General features: G+C 27.9%; 1 protein-coding gene across 1 annotated transcript; it reads left to right on the top strand.

The window, feature by feature from the left end:
• The first annotated feature begins 73 nt into the window (after positions 1-73).
• LOC126673739 (uncharacterized) lies at positions 74-3,620 on the top strand. The gene is made up of 4 exons (XM_050367987.2): positions 74-381; positions 1,339-1,654; positions 2,106-2,265; positions 2,952-3,620. The coding sequence occupies exons 1-4, from the start codon at positions 187-189 to the stop codon at positions 3,418-3,420; spliced, it is 1,140 nt and encodes a 379-aa protein (XP_050223944.1). The 5' UTR covers positions 74-186; the 3' UTR covers positions 3,421-3,620.
• Positions 3,621-27,030: the final 23,410 nt, after the last annotated feature.

Raw genomic sequence — 27,030 nt, 5'->3', positions numbered from 1 at the left:
AAATTCGGAGGGAGACAAAATGATCTGAGGCAAAGACTTCAGTAGTAGTTGGGACTTGGGAGGCCACAAAAAAGTCTAAAATATCAGTACACAATTCACAAATCAAGAAAAGTTCATACATTTTTTTTTGTTATCAAGACTCAAGAGATTTAAAACCCTAAAATCCAAATCTTGGAATTTTTTTTGATGGCATTCTCTGCTAGAACACCCTTTATCTCTTCTTCTTACACTTCACCATCTTTGGCTATTTCTTGCAAAATCTGTAGAAGACCATCATTTCTATCTCTAAGAAAGCAACCCATTTTGGTTAAAGCTTCTTCTACAACTTCTCTTGATTACTCTGCTACTGTATCAGCTGATAAAACAGTCATCCCATTAAAGGTTTGATAATCTTTTCTGCTTGTTTAAATTTCAAGGTTTCTGTTTGTAATATTTTGTATTAACCGAGTTACGAACTTGCTTTCCTGATTTATTTTTAAGTTTAGGTACATGATTATGTAGATATATGTGGCTTTGGGAGATGGACAGTTGGCAACAATATAATCTAGAGTAGTTGAACAAGTCATTTGTGAATTAGAGAGGATGTAAGATAGAACTTTTTTCTGGGGAACTGAGTAAAATAATTCTCAAATTGTTTTACTGGAAAGAACCTAAATGACTGATTTTGGGCTATAACTCGGTTAATAAATGAAAGATATGCCATTTTTTAGCGAGTGCAGAATTGAGTTTCTTAGAATTGGGTTTTGAATGAATTGGCTAGTTAAAGTTACGCTGTCTAGATTTGTTTTCTGTGCGATCTTTACGTGTAAAATAGGTATGCATTCTATTCTATGCCATAGAATTCTGTGTGTAACAAGCGGATTAGCCAATTACCGTGTGTTTGAAATCCATGGCCCATAGCATTCAGATATTGGTGTGGTTTCTCCATGCTCCCCCATTGCATATTTCACATATGATTGCCATATGTAGAGGGATGATGATCTATTTTCAAATGATAAATCTCGTCATGCTGCGTATAGTTTTAGTTATAGTCTATTTCTCTTGATTAATTATCTCAACCTGGAATTTTTACTTATTTCTATGCCTTGGTTTTACTTTCATGCAATTCTTCCATGCCTCAGTGTTCAATAATGTTGGAATGTGCAAGGTCAAGACTTGCACAAAACTTATAATTCCATTATCAAATCTTTGGACTTCATTCCTTTTGTCTTTTTATTTTAACACTAAAGTACTTTCATTCATTAACCAAGAGGGAGTTCAATCCGTTGTCTGTCACTGTGATGTTCATTGTGGACCTAGGATACATTAATTTCTCAGCAGTACTCTGTTTTATTTCAGTCAAATAACTGGGAATGGAAACTTAAGGAAAACTCCATTAATATCTATTACGAAGAATGTGCAAAGGAGACCTCTGATCCACCGAAAAATATCCTTTTGGTACCAACTATTTCTGATGTTAGCACTGTTGAAGAATGGAGATCGGTGGCCAAAGACATTGTTCAACGAGATGGTAAACTAAATTGGCGAGCTACAATTGTTGATTGGCCAGGTTTGGGTTATTCTGATAGGCCAAAAATGGATTACAATGCTGATCTTATGGAGAAATTTCTAGTTGATTTTATAAATGCACCGGACGGCCCATTGCAGCACAAAGGTGATAACAAGTGTATCTATCTATAAGTTATTGTTATCTATTGTCAGTAATACTATGCTTTTAGCAACTTTGCTCGTCCTCCTGATGGCTGATATCAAATGGATTGTAAGTGTCTACTAAAATGTCATGTTTTAATTAATTATTCAGTGAATTGTACGATTCTTTAAAAATTTGTGTACCTCTGTTGCGTCTACTCTTTCCCTAACCAATATGGCATGATTGGAGTTGTCACATACAAGATTACTGATAAATTTTATATCTGAAGAGAACCCCTCAACCAAGACAGATTGATCATAAAAGAAAAACAAATTATGTGCTTGCTGTGTTAAGTTGACCATTCAGGCTCTTGTGCTCTTTCTATTGAACACCTTCCTAATTTGACTAGTGCTAGTAGCCTAGTAGATAAATTTTTATGCTAATATTTTGCTAATTTATTTTTGTATGTATTTAGAAAATGATTTGGTGGTCTTTGGAGGAGGTCATGCTGCAACATTAATAGTTCGTGCTGCAAAAAAGGGTTTGGTGAAGCCAACAGCTATTGCTGCTGTTGCTCCAACCTGGGCTGGTCCTCTTCCTATTGTATTTGGTCGAGATTCCAGCATGGAAACAAGGTATTATGACTTGCTCTATCAAATTTCCATGGATATCGTTTGGCCAATATAAATTTGTAGGAACAAGTAAAATCTCTTTAAATGGGATTGTAACGGGAGAATACTGCTATCTGTTCATACTCCTAGTAAAGTAGTATTAGACAATTAGGGAGGGGGAGGGACTGTTTGCCATGCTTAAAACTCAATTTTAGTCACACGCTGTCCATTTAACTCTGCGCTCAATTAAATTGCAAGCGCTTGTTATTGTTAAGTGGGGTGTAATTTATGGATTCCTACGTCTTACAAATTGTATTTTCTTCTATGATTGGGGATGCTGTTACCAAGCAGAATGTTGCCCCTAGACTCTGATGCACGAATATAGAAAATGCTACAATGGAGAACGCTGAAATGGAAAATGATGAAACTTCAATTTTTTTTATAAGAATAGGTTATAACTTATAAATATAAAGTTTTGGAGTCTCTGAAGCGTTTTCAGAAATGAAAATGAAATGATGAATTGTATGACTCGACAAGTTTTCGTGCAACATAGCCCCTAGATATATGGGTTACGCTCTTAGCTTATATATGGTCAGCTTCTTCTTGATGACCTATGATTAGATTACCTATATGATCTACTAAATTATGCTCAAGTGATCTATTGAAAAAATCTGAAGATCTCACTTGTGAACTTCTCATGAACTCAACAGGTATGGATTACTCAGGGGCACTCTACAGGCCCCTGCTGTCGGTTGGATGATGTATAACATGCTCGTCAGCAACGAGAAGGCAATTCAATCCCAATACAAATCTCATGTCTATCAAAATCCCGAGAATGTGACTCCAGACATTATACAAAGTAGATACGCTCTAACAAAGCGAAAGGGCGCTCGTTATGCACCAGCTGCTTTCTTGACAGGTCTACTCGACCCAGTTTTATCCCGAGAAGAGTTATTTGATCTGTTTGCAAGTTTGGATGGGAAGCTACTGGTGCTTGTAATGTCAGCTAAAGGATCTCCAAAGAGGTCAAAAGCGGAGATGGTAGCACTCAAAGGAGCCAAAGGAGTGAGTAAATTTGTTGAGGTTTCAGGTGCTCTTCTGCCACAAGAAGAGTATCCAGCTATGGTTGCTGAAGAGCTTTACCAGTTCTTACAAGAAAATTTTGATTCCGGTAACTGATTTAACCGCGGTCTTATTTCATAACTAGGCTTAATATTCTTTTTGATAAGATTGCAACTGTTTCTTTGGTACAAGAAGGAACTATACTTTGTAGAGATCATATGATATTTACATATATAAATTAAAAGGAACTATACAAATTTACATGTACAAAGGAACTATGTTTTGTACATTATATGATTATATACACTGTTTAAATAGTTTAGTCTTTGGTAGTAATATTACATACTATAAAGATAGCTACCACATTCATGGTGACACCTACAGGTTATGATTTGCTAGCTATGCATGAATAGTTAATGCTTGAATTGATCAAACTAAATCAAAATTTTAGGTTGGCTTTTTTTTTTTAGTTAATTTAGTTCAGTTATGCTAAGGATTTTGAAAAGTTTGGTTCCGTTTGGTTCCTTTTTCAGTCTAAAAAACTGGAATTAATTGAACAGAAAATGTACATATATTATTACTTTTGTAATTTTTTAGAATTTAAGGTATTTTTATAATTTTAAGTGGTAATGTCATAAAAATTCACCAACTTTATAATCATGTTCTTTAAAACTTCTCATAAAAATATATCAACTTTCATTTTTTTTTTCCAAATTCATGGTGCTGACGTCACACTTATTCATTGGTGCAATTTGCTGAGGTGTAAGTCATTTTTAATCAATGAATGAGTGACACGTCAACACCGTGTATAAATTTGGAAAAAAAAATGAGAGTTGGTGTATTTTTATGAGAAGTTTTAAAGAACTTGATTAAATTGAGAAAACGTGTAAAGTTTGTGAATTTTTATAATATTAATCCAAATTTTAAAAGGGCTTAAAATACCAATTTACCCTTTAAATTTATATGTAATGAACAATTAACACCATTTTTTTAATAATTGATGTTAATGACATTTTATAAATTGAATTAACCAGCTGAATCAAATTTTTTATTTCGGTTCAGCTACATTTTAATTTGTACATATTTTGATTATGGTTTTGTTAAGAAAAAAGTTGAGTAATTCGATTTTGAATAATTCGGTTCGGTTCGATGATCAAACTATGCTTCTACCTGCGTGTGATTTTCGGCTTAATGTTTAACTCATTGACGGTTGATTGATCTTGCTGTTGAATAATAATATAAAGAATCAACTATACTTCTAGATCAACTTCTTTGAATTGCTCAAATTCTCAAGTAGTATAAATATTATGATAAAAAATTGCCGGTGTCCATGAAACCATATTTTGTTTTGATATGTTTGTGTATGAATTTAAATGACGAGGCCTATAACTAATATCATGAATATGCAACAAAAATGGCATCATCTTTGCTTGAATCTGTTAAAATTGATTGAGAGAACACAAAATGTAGTAAATGCCTTTAGATATATGATTCCCATTGATGATCATTTTAGCAACAATTCTGCTGAAATCAAATTTATTTTTCGGATTTTTCTATTACAAATTTGGTCAATAACTTACGTTACTTTTTTTTTTTATAAAAATCAACTTGTAATTGGACAAACATTGGTTAAAATTATTCCTCATTTTAGTCATTTGAATATTAATTAGTAACATGTGACCAGTTGTTGTAGAATAAATTGGAGGATCAAATTACAAGAAAACTTTTTTTATTATAATAAATAAGCTTTTTATACAATCGCACTCGCGTGGACAAATTCTAGCCTAGGTTCTTTCATTACTGACTTGGTGGCGTCAAATTTAGATATACCTTCGTATCTTTTGTTCCGACACCATACATTTTCCGAATAAATAACTTGACATTAATATATGTACTCAAAATACATAAAACACATTTTTTAATGGCCTTGTATTTTAAAATGATGGTTGAATCGTTAAAATCAACCAAATTTAATTTATATAAATTCGCCAAATTAGTCCAAAAACGGAGATAATTTTTTTGCTTATAATTTGAACCTCTAACCATATAATATAACACAACCAAATTTTTTTCCATATACATGTTTTTTATGGGTCCTTTTCATAATCCCTTAAATTGTAGAGTTGACTTGTCTGAGAGTATAGTTCATCTTGCCAAAAATTTCTGCTAATACAACATGATTTTCTTGACAATTGAATTTCTCATTAACAAAACTCATAAAGTAAATTTAAAACTAACCAATTTTCGAACTAGACATCTGTCGGTGCTTGAGTTCACAGCCTGAAATTGCAGTTGTACAAGGCCGAATGAACTGAGGCCCATAACTCCCTTTTAATGCATTTTCTATTCACAAATCAAATCTTAATAGTTATTGTTGCAATTCCATACCCATATATATCATTGAAATGCATGTCGACGATGACCAATAGCTATATTTGTACAATTTTACTGCTCACAAAAGTCTAATTATGGCACAGATATGGCTTAATTATTGAAAAAGACTTTTTTACTTTTTTTTCGTTTACGGCACAAGTAAAGTTGTCAATTTTGATTTATGTTTTCAATTTTTAATTTTGATTATCACCGTTTATTTGAATTGGAGTGTAAAAGTTTAAATACACCTTTCATGTTTAAAATTTTGAAATAATATGAAAGACATATTTAAATTTATTTCACTCTAATTTAAATAATTTACTACAATTAAAATAAGATATAAAAATGTGCTAAAATTAATGAAAATTCATATTATAAACAAAAAAATTGAAAAAGTGAAATATATATATAATTTTAATCTCATGTAAATATTCTCTCATAAACTATTTTAATTTATCTCTCTAAGAGCTCATTTCTTGAATTGATTTTTTTCCTAAATAAAGATGAGCTTGCACTAAAAATTGATCTAATTGTATTAAATTTTTTTAACTTTTCAAAAACCTATTTAAATCTTTCAAAATTTATAAATTTATCCCAGTTTGATTAATTCGTTGGCTATCTATCCAATTTTTCAAAATCAATTTGATATTGTTCAAAATTGATTTTTCTGAATCATGTGATATCCCAATTTTTTTTTGGTAAATGGTGATTATATTAGCACTACCACAAGATGTGATAGGCAAAAATAAAAGGAACTAGAATTTCGAAAAGAAATCTAGACATCTAAATACATCGTTACCACCATAAACAAAAAAAGAGTTGTGATATCTATAATGAACCACACCTTTATTGATACAATGGAAAACTAAATCCTTGTAACACGTTTCTTCGTTGCTGAAAATTTTCTTGTTTCTAGCCTTCCAAATTTCCCATAAGCTGAAAAACCAAATAGTTGCCCATAAAGCTTTGAATTTTGGATTCGCATCCATTGAAAATAGAAGCTCGATACATCTCCGGGGAGTGTCCATGCCGAGACACCAATAAAAAAAATCATATATTCAAATTCTAATTCAATTAAAATTATGAATTTTTTTCTAACTGAACTAATTAAATAAATTTACATTGGACTAATTAATGTCTGAATATAATTGATTTAATTTGCAACATTAACATACTACACTGTTGTATTTTCTTTTAAATTTGTAAATTAATAGTTGGAGTTATGGATAAATAAAATTATCTTATCTAAATGATAAAGATAACGTGCAATTGGCATTATGTTTCATATTTTTAGTCTAGTGAATGGAAGATGGCTTGGGTCGATTTTTTTTTTAATTCATCAAATCTCATTAAATCGAATATGAAACAGTTACATTTGTAAGAAATTCGGGATAATTTAAAAACAAAACCCGATGATCTGACATAGAACAGACAACATTCTGTCTGATTTGCAGATCTTACTTACGAAAATAAAAATAAATTATTAACTGTTTCGCTAATTAAGTACAGTCTTCAATTAATCTTCGATCAAACTTCATCCATCACCCATCACCCGCAAACTCACATCATCTGGTTCAACCACCACTTGATAACTCCTTCATAAAAAAGAGACATCAAACCTTTCACAGAGAAAGGACAACAAACATTTCACAAAAAAGAACAAAATAAAACATTCAAAGAAAACACAAACAATGAAAAATAAATAAACTTAATATAGCTCATAAACAATTTCATTTTGTTGTTGATGATTTTCAATTTATCTTCGTTTTTTGGTAATTGAGTTGCACTTTGTTGATAAATCTTAATTCATTAAGAAAAAATGGAAAAGAAATGATTATTTATTATATCTATGAAATTACATTAATATATATAAAGGGATGGCTACCGTCAACAGTAAAATCAAATCATTGACGACTGTCGAAAAAGAAATAATAAAAAAACTCTACACAGCTAGGATTTGTTTCGAGAGAAAAGAGAGGTTTAGGTTTAGACACATTTGCATCATGGCTTGGGTCGAATTTAAGACTAAGAATTGATGTCAAGTCTAATGGGTCTATGTTTCAATCACATGCCTCATGTTTTGACTAATTCTTGTATTATGTCCTACTTCCATAGTTTATTAGTCAAACTTCTTTCAGTTTTCTTTTTAAATGAACCAGTTTTACATTAAAATTTAACCCCAAAATACTGGTGAGTTGGTAAAGTACTATTCTAATTTAAATGAGGACGAAAATTCGAACCGTACTTATTTATCTATTTGTTTAAAATTTAGGGTGATAATTTTTCATCCCGCAAGGAACTTATCCGGCTTGAGTGAGGATTAGTCTGAATTTAGAAGGCTTTAAAATATCATTTTATAGTTGGATCCCGTTCAGGACACCTCATGGAATTACCAAAAAAAAATTAAAATTTGGAATGTTTTTATTTTCCAATATTTAAATTTATCAAATAATAAAGTAAATATTAAAAAAATTTGAGTTACAAATAAAAAATTAATAAAAAAAAAATCAAAAATATGAATTTTGTTCAAACTGTCGTCTGAGCTTTTAACGATGAATAAAGCTTTATTGTTGCAAAAAACTTGATTTAACACTCTTTCAATCATACTAAAAATCTACTCGATTCGCTAATTCTAATATTTCTCAATCATTATTTTTAATAAAATTTTAAAGAGACATATCATATTATCATAACACTATTAAAAATTATTGGATCATCAAAGACTTAAATATAAAGTCTGAACAATCACTAAAGATCTTTGAATAATCCAAAAATGCTATAATGCAATACCAAAACTGAAATCATAAATTAATATATTCAATCACAAGATAAACTCCACAATGAAAAAAATTATTGAGTAATGAAAAAAAAACGTAAAAATACATATCACTTTAGGCGGAAAGAAATTCATTTTCTCTCATCCTTGAAAAATTGAAATAAATATTTTTTTTAAAGAGAGAAAAAGTTTAAAGAGAGCTTCTTCCCCTAACTAAGCATTATTTGTTTCTTTTTAATTTGACGGAAGTTCAATACATTAATTAAGCAAATGCGATTATGGCGGAGTAAAAATAGAAAAAATATATATTAATTTGAACTAAACTAAAGTAACATTTTATTTAATTTGATTAAAAAGTTAAGATGGATTAATTCGATTAAATAACTAAAACATAGTATTTGGTTTTAATTTGATTTTACTAGATTAACTGAACTGGTAGAAAAATTAAATTTTGAAATGATAGATTTTTTTTTTACTTTCATATATAATTTAATATGTATTTAATTAATTATCATGTATATTCTAAATTTTAATTTATATTAATTAATTTGAAATAAAATTGAACTAATAGTAAATTTTGGAGAGCCAAACTGAAATTTTATATAAATGCTTACCGCTGTTTGATTTTTTTATTTATTCTTCAAAATATAATATAATTTTATATTTTATTAACCTAAACCAAATTGAACCATATTCATCTTTAAATACGATTATATTGAAATATGTTTCAAAAGAATCGTATCATAAATAAAATAAGAGATTAAACTATATGAATATGTAAAAAAAGTGACTGAAGTAAAATATAACATTAAAATATTTTTGGTTAAATCTTCTTTTCTTAAAATATTCAATATTCAAGAAAAGTAAAGAATGAAAAAGTGATGAGCTGTTACATGTTATAATGAAGAGTAAATTATTACGAAATCCTTCACACTTTAGTCACTGCTATTTAAAAATTAAACTATATGGTCCCTCACTTTTACTTCAGTCAATAATTTAATCTCTCCATCCATTATTAATTTTAGTTAACGAAGTTAAATAATTTAGAGGTAAATTAATTTTCAAACATGAGGGACAAAATCGTTGAGGAAAAAAAAATAGGGGACCATATAGTTTCGTTAACTTTATAGACTAACATCTAAAATGAATGGAAGGATTAAATCGTTGACAAAATAAAAGTGAGAGGCTATATCGTTTGATTTTCAAATAAAAGTGACTAGACTATGAATTATGTTAATGTGAGAGGTGTCATAATATTTTTTTAGAATAAATGTGATAAACAGAAGTTTGAATATTGATCACATTCGTCTTGTCTGTGGGAGTGGTCCTAAAATATTATAAGTCCTGTATTGTATTGTAAAAAGTGCCAGAAAATTTTGACAGACTTGGTATAAAATGGATGCAATGAAACCTAAAAAGGAATTGAAATATTAAAGGTTAATTACATAAAAAAATTAAGAACTTTACATGTAGTTTCATCTTAATTACGACTTTTAAAAAATTGTCATTTATATACACGATCTTTCATTTTGTTTCAAATCTATCATCAAAGTAAAATACGGTGTAATTTTTATGATTAAAAATTCACAATCCTACATACTCTAACAGAAAGATTATGAGATTTAATGTCGATTTATAATTTGAATCTTACATTAATAGTTTAGTGAAGAATTAGTTAATAAAACTACATTGAAATAATGAATTTGAAAAAAATTGAAAGGTCATACTTTTAAATGTCATCTTTTAAAAGTTATGATTAAAATAAAACTATATGTAAAGGTCGGGATTTTTTTATACAATTCACCCAAATATTAAAGACTTTGTTATGCATACTTTCAAATCCTTGTAAAGAAGTCTAATTTCTTGTTGTTTGGATTCTTACTATAGACGATATGGACTTATAACATGAACTTCATTCTTTTTGGTTATATTGGTAAGTCAAAAAATCATCTTTTGGAATGGGCTCAGAGCTTTGTGGAAGGGTTTATAACAATGGGAGTTAATCAGTTATTAGAAGTGGATTAGGAGAATGGAAGTAATAATGTGGCAGAAGATCAAATATGGATACCACCAAGAAAAAATATAGGGGAAGCGATGGAAAAGTTTTATCTGAGGTACTAGTGTGCAATGTTTGGCAAAAACTACATACACTCAAAATAATCTTTTACACTCTTTTTATGTGTTACTTAAAAAAATACAAATATGCTACAAACATAGGTATAAATAAATCGAGCCGAGTTAGATTTTAAGGTGTAATATCAGTATTACTATGCCACATCAGCAGGAAGTGGTTACAAAACAGTTACAGCTCCTTGCCAGCTGTTATTCTTTTCCTGTTAGCAACATATACTGCGTGCTGAGTTTTCTTCTTTGGATTTCTGTTTCTAAATCCTAGTATATAAAGGATTTGAGAAGCAGTTATCAATTGTAATTTCAGTTTCTTGTTTTCAATTAATATTACAGAAACTTCCATTTCAAGTTTTCTCATGGTATCCGCGCTGGTTTTACCAGTCTCTTTTTTGATAATCAAAGCAAGCTTTTGAAGCTTTTTAAGTTCAACAATGGCGAATCAAGTTCATAGACTAGAGGAGTCTTTTTCTAGCCCTTATTTCGTCCGTCCAGGTGAAAATACTTCATTAACACTTGTTTTTAAGATTGTGAATGGTAGTAACTATCACACTTGGATAAAGTCCATGAAAATGCCTTTGTTTACTAAGAATAAGTATAAGTTTGTCAATGGATCAATTAAAATGCATGATATTGATGATTCTCTGTAACCTGCTTAGGAAAGATGTAATACGCTTGTTATGACATGGATTTACAGTGCTGTTTCACCAGCAACTGCTGAGAGTGTAGCAAATTTAGATACTGTGTTTGATATTTGGGAAGATCTCAGGGATAGGTTTTCTCAGGGAGATTATTATAGAATTGGAGATTTAATGGAGGAAATTTATGCTTTGAAACAAAATACTCTATCTGTTACATAGTACTATACTTTGTCGAAGACACTATGGGATGAACTTTATAGTTTGAAACCAAAGCCAATATGCAAATGTGATCCAAAATGTTCATGTGATCTGATTGAATCTCTTAAGACTTAGAGATCAAATGAGCAAGTTATTAAGTTTTTAAGAGGATTAAGTGATGGATTTGGCAATATTAGAACTCAGATTCTTATGAAAAATAACTGCCATCAATGAACAAAACCTTTTATATGGTCAATCAACAAGAAAGGCAACTTACTGGAGCAAGCAGCAAAATTACATCAGATTCTAGTGCTTTCATGTCACAAGTACCCTATGAATTTGAAAACAAAATTGAGCATGAACCTATTGTTTGTTATGCAAGAGGCAGAGGAATGAACAACTACAGCTATAGAGGAAATAATAACTTCAGGAGAGGAAGTTACAATAGTTTTAATAATAAGCAGAAAACTTGTTCTCATTGTGGTAGAGGAGGACATATTGTGGACATATGCTACAAGAAGCATGGATATCCACCAGGATTTTTCCAGCAAAATTATAAAGCTGAATCATCATTTGCTAATCAAATGCAGTATGAAAATTCAGAAAATGAATATGAGCAGTCAAGTTATAAGCAGAAGTTAATTTACAATCAAAATGCAGGCAAGGCTATGAATGTCAAAGCAGAATCTGGTACCATTCTTCCCTTCACTCCTGAGCAATGTCAACAAATAATGGCCCTTATCCAGTCATCAAACTCACCAACAACATCTAATGATCACAATAGAGTGAATTCTCTTACTGCCGACTTTAAGTCATTAACTACTGATCAAGATAATACTCATACCTGTTTATTCAGTGCACAATCCTATCAAAATAGATGGATTCTTGATATAGGAGCAACAAACCATTGTTTATAAATACTAATACGTTCCAGAATATTTTGCCTGTGTATTTTGATCATTTTTGAGTGTTTTTGCATGAAACCAAGCCTAAAACGACGAGCATATTAGGCCAAATTACAGTGGTTCCGGTGCCACTATTCCATAGTGTCATCACCTCACGGTGGCGCCTTAGTTTTTCCTCTCAAGCTCTTTCCAGATCTTCGATTCATAATTTTTGCATTATTTTTATGTTTCATGTTTATTTGAACTCAAAATTGGGTCCTGTTTGAGTCCACATATTTGTAATTAGTTGTAGGACATATTTGTAATTTATGATGGGTCAATCCCAATTTGTATCGGGCCTCGAGCCCAAACCCGACAAAACCAGCAACTTCCAGACGTGATCCCGGGTTCGTTTGAACTCGGAATCGACCCTGATTCAAATCAGTTGAACCTATCGACGAGACTATGAACTTCTGTATTCTGACGAAAACCATATTCCGACCACAAAGACTGCCAGACGATAGACGAGTGACACATTCTGGGTCTATAAGGTTTAAAAGTATTCATAAACTTGTATGTATATCAACTGCACATGGATATATTTAAATTGTTTATCACTTTCCAAAGCATGATCAAATCCATTGTTAATAGCCTAATGAACCTAACCACGTTAACTTATTAAAATTCAGTAAATCACTTAGAAATCATAAGATTGCCATGAAAATGTAATTAATGGTTGTATAGGTATTCAAGATGACTAAAATAAAATCAACCTCACTCATACATCTGGTTTTTAGGCTTTAAGCATGTAAAATGATAAAGACCCGCCACTATCTGATGTGATGAAAACCACCTGGATTAGATGAATGCTTAGGAATATATACTTTATGCCTCACATGCCAGTCCAGATCGAGTCATATGCGCGTCTTATCTATTTACCGCTTTCAGACGTGTTTACATTTCCAGTATTGTATCTAGTGAACTACATGATTGTTAAGATGATATAACCAAATTGTGTCCTGTAAATAATAATATGACCTATAAATCAAGTACAAGAGTTTCTGTAATGTCCATCGAACCCGATTGTTTATCCCGATGCACGATATCTCACCCATAAGCGAGTGAGGTTATCCAATCGGTAGAAAAAATATTTTTTAATTGAGCTAGGTGGCGAATCCATATTTTTCAAACCTTTCCGGATCGTGAAGTCAGTCATAAGTCTGGTCTAGCGAGCCCCCGAACAGCCGCTCCGCTCACAACATCCTTTTTTTAAATATTCACGGCCTTTCAATTTTTTTTATATCTATCACATAATTTTGCCACATTATTTTTCGTTTGTCCAGCTAGCTTAAATTTATTGGATTTTAAAATGGTGTTAGATTTGAAATTTTTGAAATGTAGTGATTTTATAACTTTTAAAAACATGATTAAACTGAAAAAGAGTGCTAAGTTGGATTTTAAAATAGCTTACGAATTTATTATTGAGCAACTTTTAGTTAACATTTTTACTTTTTTTTACAATTTTGATTTATTATATAATATGTTTTATAATTATCTTATATATGTTTATTATATTAGTATTAAACAAGTAAATAAATCATTTATTTTATAATTAAATTGTTTGCCCTTTTAGTTTATTTTATAATTATATTAGTAATAAACAATGTTTTTCGATAATTAATCTCTTACTAACTCTATATTTCTTATTGAAAGTAAACTTTTTGTTAATTGTAACTCTATATTTCTTATTGAAATAAAATTTTAATTAAAAGTATATTTGTGTTATTGATTTAAATTCCTATTGTTTTATTTTTTAATTTTGAAATTAAAATTTTCACACTCTTTCATGTTTTTTTTTATATTTCATCAATGACTAAAGAAATTTGTCTTGTTTGTTTACGACGTTTATAAAATACATAAATTTACTCCATGATATTTATAAAATACCTAGATTTACTCTACTTTAATGATATTAAATGACTTTTCAAGTCAAATAATGTATAAAATACATAGTCCTTTATTTTATATATGAAAGGCATACTTATTCCCTTTTTAAAAGTTAATGCATTGTGTGAAAGGTTAAATAGAAAACAAATATAAAAATTTACATATCAAATAGGAAAAAAATCGTTAAGGAGTTAAATAGAACAAAATTATATAATTTAGAGGTCAAAGTTTTGATATTTATTTCCACATTAGTGCGTGTTGTTCACAAACGGATTGAGAGGCTAAATGGAACAAAGTCAGAAACTAAGATGTTAAAGAAAAAAAATTAAGAGTTAAGGGGTATGATGAAATAAAATGATAAAATTCAAAGTTTAAATAATAATATTAAGCCTTCAATTATTACTCAAAACTGAAAATAATTTATTTCACATGTATTAATTTTTTTCGTTTTTTAATCAATATGAGTGTATTATGCTTAAATTAACTTAAAACTGTATATCATTATATTTTTTATTATAAATATTTTCTTATTCATTTTAAAAGTGTAGAGATCATTTATTTAAGGCCTAATCACTTAAAAACTCTCCACCTTTAAACTTTTTTTCAATTGCACCCTGACGTTGAAATTTTTTCTCAAAACCCTCTCATCTTTAAATTCCATTCCAATTGCACCCTGACGTAGAAAAATTCTCTCAAAATCCCCCCATCTTTAGATTTTTTTTTCAATTATACCCTAAATTGAAAAAATTTATGGTTTTGATTTTAAAAAGTTATTGGATATAATTTTAGAAAACATGATTTTTTACATTATTAATAATATTAGTGTTTAATTAGAATATAGATTAAAAATGAAAGATTATTTAAAAAAAAAATCATGTGAAAAGAGGTCAATTTAATACTTTGGGTACAATTGAAAAAGAATCTAAAGATGGAGGGGTTTTGAGAGAATTTTCCTACGTCAAGTTATTGGATATATTTATTTTTAAATATTATTTGAATTTTGATTTGTAACACCCAACATTTTTTTATTAGATTTGGTTGTTTGTTTATTTTGAATTTTTGAAAATTAATGTTTTATTTTAAGCATTAATTTATAAATACACTGGGAACATTATTATAAATTTTGATAATTAGTTTTCAACATGCAACTAAAAAAGATTATATTGAGTTAGAATCATAAATATGAATTTGTGAAATGATTATATTCTTATTAACTTCTTGATTAAACTAGATTTTCATCAAGTGATGAATCATATAATATAATCAACTACAATATCTTAATGATTGATTATTTATTTATTTGTGAAGAAGGGTCACATAATTAATAGAAGTAACTCGAAATGAAAAGAAGAAATGTATGAAACAGAAAACCAATGTGGTGGCTTTCTCGGCTGGTTATGATCAAGTGTGAGTAGTACTAGTGAACTAAGCGTAGGTAACAGAACCGGCCCACATATTTGACTTTTGATGCCTTAACTTATTGGGTCTCCAGTTATACGTGTCCACATTCATCATTTGTCCCCACATTTTGCATACGTGGCCACTTTTAAAATGGGTTTCATTTGTGATCCTCAACAATTTATCCCCACATTATCACTTCACCAATTTAATTATAAAAGAAAACAATAAATAAAATTGACAGATTTCATAGGGACCCCTAAAATGATATCTGTGAGTATTATTAGTGCCAATATTTAAGATCTTTTAATTCTATCATAGTACAAAAGAGTTGGAATAGTTTCTTATAAGTTATGGTTTGATTAATTTTTTGGAATTTCTATAAAAATATCTAATTTTTTTAATATATTTATAAAAATACTCGTTGATTTTTTTATTTATAAAAATGTCCAAATTGATTTAAAAATATTTACAATATACCAAAAAATAAAATATTTACAAAAATAATATGTGTATAATGTTGGTATAATGTCGGTATAATAAAACATATAAACCAGAGAATTTGAAAATATTATTTGGTCTAATATTAGTATAACATTAATATATTTTTGGTATATTGATAATAATTTTTTATATATACTTTTTAATTGATAACATATACACTTTATATATATATATATATATATATATATATATATATATATATATATATATATATATATATATATATATATTCATTATATTTGGTAGAGAACCAAAAAATTTGTATACTTTTAGTAAATGTTTAATATATTGTTAGTTTAATTTTAGTATACAATATGATGTAATATCGGTATAATTTTATTTAATACTAATAAAATTTCAGTATGTCCTAATGTGTGTATTCTTGGTATAATGTTTGTATAATTTAGTATATTATTAGTTTAATTCTTAGTATACGATATGGTATAATGTTGGTATAAATTTTATTTAATATTAATAAATTTTCAGTAAAATATGTTGTGTATACTCTTGGTATAATGCTGGTATAATTTTAATATATTTATAGTTACTAGTATACTGATATTATACCAACAGTATACACTGTATTATTTTGTATTTTTTTGTATTTTTTTAAAATTTACTCGATATTTTTAAAAATGAAAAAGATCAATAGATATTTGTAATTATTTTCATTTTTTTATAAGTGGTGTAATTCTCTCTAATTATTTTTAAAAGAAATAATTACATAAACTATGAATTGCAAATAATCTTTTATGCCAATATGCTATTCCTTAATTAATTTTAACAATTTATTAGAAAAAAAAGTTAGCTCAGAAATATATTCAAACTGTCCCACTTTTAGAAAGTAATTAATTTTGAGTCGTGAATTTCTACTTATATTCGATATTCAATTTTATAAGACACCTATAAAAATACATGTTTTAACCAATATATCATAAATACACCATAAACACACCGACATATCATAAATACCCATAACCACACCGACAAAAAAATAAATAAAAACACCAGAAAATACATTTTTGCAATTAAAAGAGATATTTAAAAATAAAAAGATATGAGATAAAAATAAAAATGATGGATACCGCTGTAATTATTTTTTAAAAATATGATATTTTGAAAATCATTTCCAATCATTAAAGATAAAATCAATTTAATTTAATTTTTTTCTTTTAAAATTAAAGAGGCTGATATTTGTATAGTATAAAATTATTAATTTATACTAATTATTAATAACTTTTACTCGCAAATTTTAATATAAGATACAATTTATTCATCTATTCGGCTTGTTTCTCTAAAATTAAAAATTATTGATAGGTCCGGACTTTCTGATTTGGTTCAATTTTAAATTTTTAATTCTAATATCATTCTGCACCTAATTAAATCATTTGATATTTTGATACTTATATTTTATAAGTGCTAGAAATATTATCAATATATAATTAAAATAAATCTAACATAAAACTAATAATTACAATAATTACTTAACTTTTTAACTAATTCAACATAAAATTATTCATTTTCTAACAATATAAAATATATTTTTAAAGTTAAATATATTGTCATTTAATTTAACAAAAGAAATATAAACAAAACAATTGAGCACATTCAAAATATATAGTGTATTTTTTTAAAAAATATTGTATCAGGATCAGGACACTTGTCACGTCTGGGTATATATCCACTCATAAGTCATAATACAATAAAATAATATTTTTGGAAAATATTTATTTCACCTACCAAAGCCCCATTCTAGGTTATGTGTCCACTTCTGCTAAGGGAAGTCACCCTTAAATTATTTGGGGTCACTATTTCTTCGTAAATTAATTACTAAATTAAATCAAATGAGAATGTTTCCACTTGGGTTGTTCTTGACCATACACGTATTAATCTTGCCAAATGTACAAGCTGCGTGGAAACTTGATGGGTCCCGTTCAGTGACGAAGCCAGCACTGAAATTGAGGTAGGGCACAAATTAATTTAAAAAATTCAGAATATCAATACAACAACAAAAAATTTAAATGTATATTTATTTATCTTTTTGATATAAAATAAATTGAAAAATAAAAAAACACATTACAAAATCAAAGAATCATCATCTTATAAGTCTTCATTTTCTGAAATTGTCAAAAATATTCTAATCGCTAATATTATTAGAGATATTTTTTTCTATAAGACGTATGCAATTGGTAATGCCAATGCCAACTGAATAAGTAGATAGATCAAAGAACATAAACAATTTCTGTTTTAACAATTATTTTAGCAAGATCACTAAAATCACAAAAATCGTTTATATTTCCAACATCGAAAATAAAATTTGAGTATGATCTCTAAAAATTAGTTACTAAATTGTTAAGTTGCAAACGCACACCATTTATATTTATAAAAATTAAATTCACTGTATTTGAAAAAAATTAAAAAAAAATAAAAGTATGTTTTGAATAGGAAAATTTTAGAAATATTAGAGAATATAATTTTGATAGAAACTGTGCAACCCTTTTTTTTCAAGTTGATTTACATTATAGTTAGACTTTACCATACATTTGGCTTTATTATACACTTTCCAAATTAAATAAGTATTTTCTAACTTAAATTGCACATTAGTTTTTACTATGCAGTAACGTTTTACGAAATTTGATGAATTCTTCTTATCAAAAAATAAACCCAAACCATGTATTAAACTGCACATTGCCTATTAGCTATAATGTGTAAAATTAATTAGGAAAGTGTACGGAGTTAACCCAAGAATTTGGCTTATTTGACATAGGTATTAATAATTATTTTTAAGTGAGGTAGGGCCCAGGCCATGTCTGGCCCTACCTTACATCCGTCAGTGGTCCCGTTAGCCTTGGTGGGCTCTTTTCTTGTTGACATTTGTGATAGAATTAGCAAGTTCTGATTTGTTGAGATTAATTAAGCTCTATTAGAGGAGCATGCATTTTTAATTATTTGAGACCAATAAATAGCAACTTCTTTAATGTTCATGTCCTATCGTTTTCTATCAAAATCATAAGTGTTTAACATATGTACAACCTCCACATCCACACATAGGGGCGGAATCAAGAGGTGAGGAAGGTATCCGACTGCCCGGCCGGTGTCGCCCCCCCCCCCCCCCCCCCAAAAGCTGTCAGCCTTTTAAATTCAATTCTTAAAATATACTTTTTTTGTTCCAAATTGATACATACTGTTTTTTTTTGTTCTCCTAGGCGATAAATTATTACTTGAAAGCTTAAATGATATATATACCATCATTAATTATAATATCTATCTATCTATAACTATCTTATATGTGGGAGGGGGGGAGGGGGACAGGCAAAATTACGGATAATAGGGTTCATTAAGGGTAAATTATTAAGGTAATAGTGATTAAGTGCAAGTTCAATTTTAATAAAAAAAAATATTAATTTCAAACGTAGTAATACAATACAAGTTTAATTCTACCAAAAAAATTAGTGGTTAACATGGAGTTAAACACATGATCCTATTTATGCTAATTTCTTTATTCATATTAAATAATATATATATTTTGCTAAATTAAATAATGCGGCTAAGTTACTCTATTTACAAAAAAGTTTAACTTGAACACTAATATCAAAATATAGGCTGCATACTGCGAACAATTTAAATTGAAAAATCATTAAGTGCAAGTTCAATTTTAATAAAAAAAAACATTAATTTCAAACGTAGTAATACAGTACAAGTTTAATTCTACCAAAAAAATTAGTGGTTAACATGGAGTTAAACACATGATTCTATTTATGCTAATTTCTTTATTCATATTAAATAGTATATATATTTTGCTAAATTAAATAATGCGGCTAAGTTACTCTATTTACAAAAGAGTTTAACTTGAACACTAATATCAAAATATAGGCTGCATACTGCGAACAATTTAAATTGAAAAATCAATCAATATTTGATCGATAGTTTATAATATGACATGGCATACTACGAAGCACGAACTATTTTAATTGAAAAAATTTGGTTCCTTAACAGCACTTGCACCCATTGGAAACATATCAAAAAGGAAAACTACAATTCATATTTGATGATCAAATGTTCTAATTCTATGATATCAATGAACTCCATGACTTAATGTGTCATGTGTGCGCCAATAACAATTATCACTAGCGAGCAACATTGTTAGAGAATAACATATGAATAGTGCACACATTAAGAAAATAAGTAAACAAAGGTACTGTCATTAATTTTACGTACAACGGATCATTAAACTATAAATTCAGCATAATTTATAATAATTTACGAAAATAAATTATAATATTAAATAATTTTATTAATATTCAGCATATATAACGGGTCATGTAAATATCGTTCACGTCTAGAAGATTAAGAAACAATAGATCAATAAAGAAAGATAATCATAAAATTTAAAAAGACATGATTATAGTATTATTGTGACAAACGCCTTTGGGCGTTGTGTCAAAAAAAATACCTTTTTAAAAATTTATTCAAATATATATTTATTAGATTAACTTGAATTAGTCCGAGAATAAATATTGATTATTTAATTATTTATAATATAGATAATCAATAATTAAAAAATATATAAAATTATGTACAAATCTAATTCCAACAAGAACATATATATTAGTATAATTAAAAAATATACGTAATTAAATACAAGTCTAATTATAATAAATATATATAACGGGTCATATAAATATCATTTATGTGCTATATTTTTAAGTATAAAAAGTAATTTATAATAATTTATAGCTAAAATATTTTTTAATAATTTAATTTATATTTAAAATAATTAACGGGCCATATAAATGCCGCTCACGTGTGTAGCACGTGGCGAAACGCTAGTAACTATTTTATATGTGGGAAGGGGAGGGGAGACAAGAAAAATTACGACAATAGACTTCATTAAGAGTATAATTTATAATTAAAAAAATAAAACTAATAAAAAATTAATTTAAATAATAATTAAAAAAAAGATAAGCATTCAGTTTAGTTCTAAACACTATTGTCGCATGTGTATAAACATATGTAGAACACTAATGTAACAAGGAAATAGAAAATTGAATTTAAGTCTAACTCTAAAGCTATAATAATATCAACTAAGCACGGATTGGGGGATGGACAAATTTACTGAATAATCTTTTTCAGTTTATTACTAAATAAAAGTTTTATAATCATTAACTAATTAGTTATTTAATTAATCACTATTATAATTAAAGTGCTAATTAGAATAAGTAGCTAAATTATCTTCAATTCAGCTTTTATTATGTAAAAAATAACTAAATTGTCTCCAAATTAGTAGGAATACATATCTTTTAATTTGATTGAACTATAAAACTAAAACACTGTATTTGGTCAATATATTAGTATTGTTTAAATTTCAATCTTATTGTTTTTAAAGATATTATTAATTAAATTTAAGTTAATTATTTAATTATAGTTATTATAAAACCAAAAGAAGAATAAATTCAGTATGGAAAAAAAATTAATAACCGAATATATTATATTTACTTTTATAAAAATTCTTAACTAATTTAATATTAATTATAAATAAAAAACTGATATAACTATAATAAATTTACTAATATGTACATTGACGAGTTACGTTACGAGTCACGTGCATAGCACGTAATGCGAAACTAGTATTATAAAAAGAGAATAAATTCCACTAAAAAACAAAGTCAACACTACGTTAAATAAATACAAGTGTGGTATGTTATAAAATTACTCATTTTACATAAATTTATTATATTTTTTAATATTTGTATTTGTCCTAAATTGCCTATCAGTTTAGAAAAAAATGAATATTTTTTTATGAAAGTGCCAAAACGACGTCTTTTTTGGCATAAAAAATGATAAAAAGAAAATAAACTTTCTCTATTTATATCTAAAACACAATAGATTTTACTTTTTTTTTCTTTCATTTAATTTTAAAACTTAATTCAAGTTTTATATAAAATTTTATAATTTTTTATGACGAAGACTCTCTATCCCGAGTCAAAGTCTAAGATCATTTTCAAATTGCGGAATGTAAACCACCAGCAAACCCACATACTTGGCAATTCTGGGTTATGGCCAGCAACTCAGTCTCAACCTCTCTCTTTATAGAAAGGGTGTATTTAGGATTTGAATCTACGATCTTGGCGTATGAATGGTTGACACCTAAACATACTGACTTTTATTTTTGAAAGTTTACAAGTAAATTTTTGTAAATTTGAAACTTTAATAATTTTTTTTTATCAAAGAAAATATCATTTGGCATAGTTGTTTTTCGAAATTTAACATGTCATTTAACTTTTAAAAAACGAAGGACAAAACAAGATTTTTACGTCTTCAATAATTTTTTAGAGGAAACATAGAATGAACAGAACATATGGTTCATATTTGCACAGAACTTAAGGATGATATGAGACTAAAAATATAAAGATGGATATTTAATTTGTGCCCTTAAGCCCCTTGTTGTAAGAACCTAGTATGTATATGAGAGGGTGACAATGTCAACAAACTTGGCTGCCGATTAAAAAGTCAACCTCTATCATAATCCTAATCCATAATATTAATGTGGAGAGTGACTGACTTTATAAACTTTAGAATTTCACTTTTGATTTTTAGTGTTTGGTTAACTCTCACCATCTTTCACTTGCAAGAATCGGAAAATAATCTTGCGGAAAAGACCACGCTTCATATTTCGGTAGATAGGGCATCAAGTCATTCTAAATTTCTAATTCAGATTGACACAACCAGTAGTGGAATATCCTTTTTATTTAAATTATACATATTTCGGCTATTTATTTTAAAATCGAATAGCATGTTACTTATCCTTCAAAAAAAAAACAATTAAACCAAATGAGACCCTAGACGGTAAAATAGGATGAGAAATTAGAAAAATAATATTGAAAGAAGCAATGCCTTCCATTCAGAGCCGGCTTTAGACAAAATGAGACCCTAAATGATAAAATATATATAAGTTTAATATTAATTTTTTGAGTGATAATTGATAATATTTATATCATGAATAATAAAATTATATAAGGTAAATAAAAAGAAAATTAATAACTTTAATTGTTTTTGGAAATTTTATTAATTTAATTTATTAAAAAATTTATACTAAACTGAATTAATAATCAAAAAAGAGAAGAATAATTATTAGCTAAGAATATTGGTTTAGAAGAGAAATAATAAGCTAATAATGAGCTAAACAAAATTATGAGATTTCAAGAAATATTATGAATAAATAGAACTTGTAAAATTAAAGAGAATTTACAGAAAATGGTTGAAAAGGTTAAGGTGATTTTTTTTGATTTTTCGAATGACACTGTTGCCCAGAATCATATTTGATGAAATTTAAGGTAACCACTAATCAAAATCAGATTTAATTGCGGTTAAGTATATTAAGAATAATGATTTGTTATGGTGTCTTTGACTCTCAACAGTATTATGCACCAATAACTTCAGATACAAAAGTAAAAAATATAGAGAATTTTTCAAAAATACTCATACTGTGTATAAATATTCTCAAAAATACGGTTTGACCAGTCTGGGTTGATTTTTACGGTTTGACTTTTAAAAGTTGCGAAATTACACTTTTTGAGTTGAAAAATACGGTTTTGTATTTTAAAAAATCAGTAAGTTTACTATCGGGTTACTAACAGTTTACCAACGGTTTACAAATAAAAAACTTTACTAACGGTTTACTAACAGTTTACTAACGGTTTTTATTTATAAAAATACGGTAAATCTCCTATCGGTTTACTAACAAAAATTTTGCTATCAATTTACTAACAGTTTACTAACGGTTTTTATTTATAAAAATACGGTAAATCTCCTATCGATTTACTAACAAAAAGTTTGCTATCAATTTACTAACAGTTTACTTAAAAATCAAATTTACTATTAATTTACTTTTTAACTGTATAGTTAATTCATTAATCGTTTACTATCAGTTTACTAAAAATTAAGTTAATTTACCATCCGTTTACTAACATTTTACTAGTTCTACTAAATAGTAAATCGGTAGTCAATCGATAGTAAACTGACATTCAATCGATAGTAAACCGGTAGACAACCATTGGTAAACCAGTAGCGAACCAATAGTAAACCGGTAGTGAACCAATAATAAACCGGTAGTGAATCGATTATAAATCGGTAGTAAAAAATGACATTTGGGTCTGTAATGAAAAATAATTTTACAAAAGGAACAATGTAAACAAAATACAAAAAGTAGTTTGATTCAATAACATTAAATTACAAATCTTAACAATATAATGTCACAAAACTGACAATACATAAACCATATCAAGCAAGTCTTTTGATTTTACCCTACAAATTGATAACAAAGGTCTAATTAAACTAAATACAAGAAAAAGAACCAATCCACCTTATATTATAATTAAACAGTGACAGATCTAAGCTTTCTTTGGCGACTTGGTAGCCTTAGTTGGTGACTTGGGTTTCTTCTCATCCTTTTAAGTCTTCTTTGGCAACAAGATTGGGCTAAAATTGAGTAAAATACCTTTGTGAGCAATTATGACACCAACTGACAATTTTCCAAGATCTTCATCATTTCCTATAACAAGAAGAAAATGTCTCGCGATTATTATGTTCTTATTGTTGTAACTTGTTGTATTCCCAGCCAATTCTGATGCCTGCCATAAAATTAATTCAACAATAATAAAAACAACAAGTTTGGGATTTTATTAATTATAGGCAAGAGCTTTAGCATTTTTATCGACATGGAAGATGAGCTTGCCGGCGAATTCAGCTCCACCACCACAGACATAAATTTTCATCACAACACTTATTCTATCAAATATTGCAGCATAGCTTTTGAATAATTTTGATTGAAATTGAAATCTCCGCCTCCGCCTGCTGAACGCGGTGAAACACAAACTAAAGATCGGCTTCTTTTTGGGCAATCACCGGCGAGTCGAGCCGGAAAAGTGAAGAAAGGAGGCGGAGTCAGAAATTTTAGGGAAGAACAGATGATTTGCAGAAGAATGTATTAACGAAGTTAATTAAAGGTAAAATTAAGAGAAAAAAAAGTAATTATCAAACACGCTTAAGTTGAACAGTAATAGTGAAAGAGGAATGGCCGGACCGCATTGTTGAGATTAAAATAGGTATCCACCGTGCTGAGCCTAAATTCCTCAAAAATATACTATACTAATAGGTGGTAAAAACAAATTGAGGCACTTAAAATTCTGAGGCCTAGGCCTAAGCCTAAGGCTGGGCCTGCTTCCATATTTTGTGATTTAACTAATATAACTATTATTTATAAAAAAAAATATTCTTGGTGTAAATTTACAAGGTAAAAGGTATAAAAAACCCTCATAGTTTTCATAAAAGTACAAATCAGCCCTTTTACTTTTTTGGGGTATAGTAAAGCTCTTTTTGTTTTCAAATAGAACAAATAACCCCTTTCATCCAGCATCATTAGAAACACTCGTTAATGGATGATATGTCTCTCATAATCATACAGGAAAAAAGTTCAAAAATAATTTTAATGTTTAAAATATTTACCGAAAATTTGAAGGGGTAGGTGTCCCAAAAATAAACTAAAAGGGTTTATTTGTTTGATTTTAAAACAACAAGTGTTTAATTGTTCAATTTTAAAAACACGAGGGTTTAGTTATGCCCAAAAAATATAAAAGAGCTGATTTGTACTTTTGAGAAAAAGTCGAAGGTTTTTTTGTACCTTATGCCAATTTACAATAACGATTAAGTTCTCAAGTGGGTTGTATACCAAAAGTCAAAAAAATTGTGATTACTGATACAGAAACTTTTGTAAAATAATCATGGTTGCATTTGTTACGATATGCCATAATAGCCTCTTTTTCCACATCAAGAGGAAAGGAATCAGTCCCGTATCGGTTTTTTCATTTTTGTTAAAAAGGAAAAACATTATAAAAAAAGTTATTAATTTCATATTTTGAAAACGAAACTATAATTAGTCCATATACTGTGCAATTTCACCAATTGGGTGTGGCAAATTCACACTGAAATTATCTTACGAATGCTAGGCAATGGCAAATCAATAGGAAAATATAGGATGAGCAAATTAAGCATCACAAAAGAAAAAGCAGATATCCGTAGCTAACATATTTGTTTGTGCATTTATGCATATGATGCTTCTCTCACAATAACAATTTCACAAAATGCATGAACATAAACATAGGTTGTTAATTTTGAACTACCTAAAATGCTATATTATTTCTTCTTTTGCATTGACATAATTAAAGCTAATACTATAACATAGCTTCTAATTTTTAGACGGGTTACAGTTTTTTACGGCTATTAAATTATAAGTGTTTTATAAAACGGTTATCACTGTTCAATTTAGTATATTTATATGGCTAAATATATATGTGTCTTCAAACTATAGTCATTTGGTCATTTGTATGTTCAAACTTCGATAATAAACATTTTAACACTTAAATTTGCTATTCTTTTGTTTATGTCTTTTCACTATGAGCGAGACTCGCTTGGATAAAATGTTGATTAATTCTATAAACTTAATAAAAGCATACAAAATTAATGAAATTTTAATTTTTTAACAATTTAATAATCTAGAGATTTTTTTATAATTTTTTAAATTATATATCACATCTAATTTATATAATGATTCAACTATTTTTTTAATGTTGTATTTACAAAAAAATAAAAGTATGATTTCTTTATTTGAAATTAAAAAGTTTGACAACCACACAATTTTTTGTTGTCATAAATAATTATTGGCCTTCAATTGGTATAGTAACCTCTTATTGATTTAAAAATAAAAATTTAATTATTAAAATATAACAAATTAAAAGATAATTCTTTTCTAAAAATATGTAATTCAGAGACTACAAAAGTTAACCTTTTTTTTGATAAAAAGTATTCTTATTTTTTAATCATT

This window comes from Mercurialis annua, linkage group LG3 (genome assembly GCF_937616625.2).
Source record: "Mercurialis annua linkage group LG3, ddMerAnnu1.2, whole genome shotgun sequence".
NCBI classification, from domain to species: domain Eukaryota; kingdom Viridiplantae; phylum Streptophyta; class Magnoliopsida; order Malpighiales; family Euphorbiaceae; genus Mercurialis; species Mercurialis annua.
Note: the sequence above shows the minus strand (reverse complement) of the source record. Positions and strands in the feature narration are given on the sequence as shown.

Excerpts from the sequence above, each read along its gene's own strand:
- LOC126673739 (XM_050367987.2), top strand. The coding sequence starts at position 187 with ATGGCATTCTCTGCTAGAACACCCTTTATCTCTTCTTCTTACACTTCA. Across the intron at positions 1,655-2,105 it reads CGGCCCATTGCAGCACAAAG|AAAATGATTTGGTGGTCTTT; the intron begins GTGATAACAAGT and ends GTATGTATTTAG. Across the intron at positions 2,266-2,951 it reads GATTCCAGCATGGAAACAAG|GTATGGATTACTCAGGGGCA; the intron begins GTATTATGACTT and ends TGAACTCAACAG.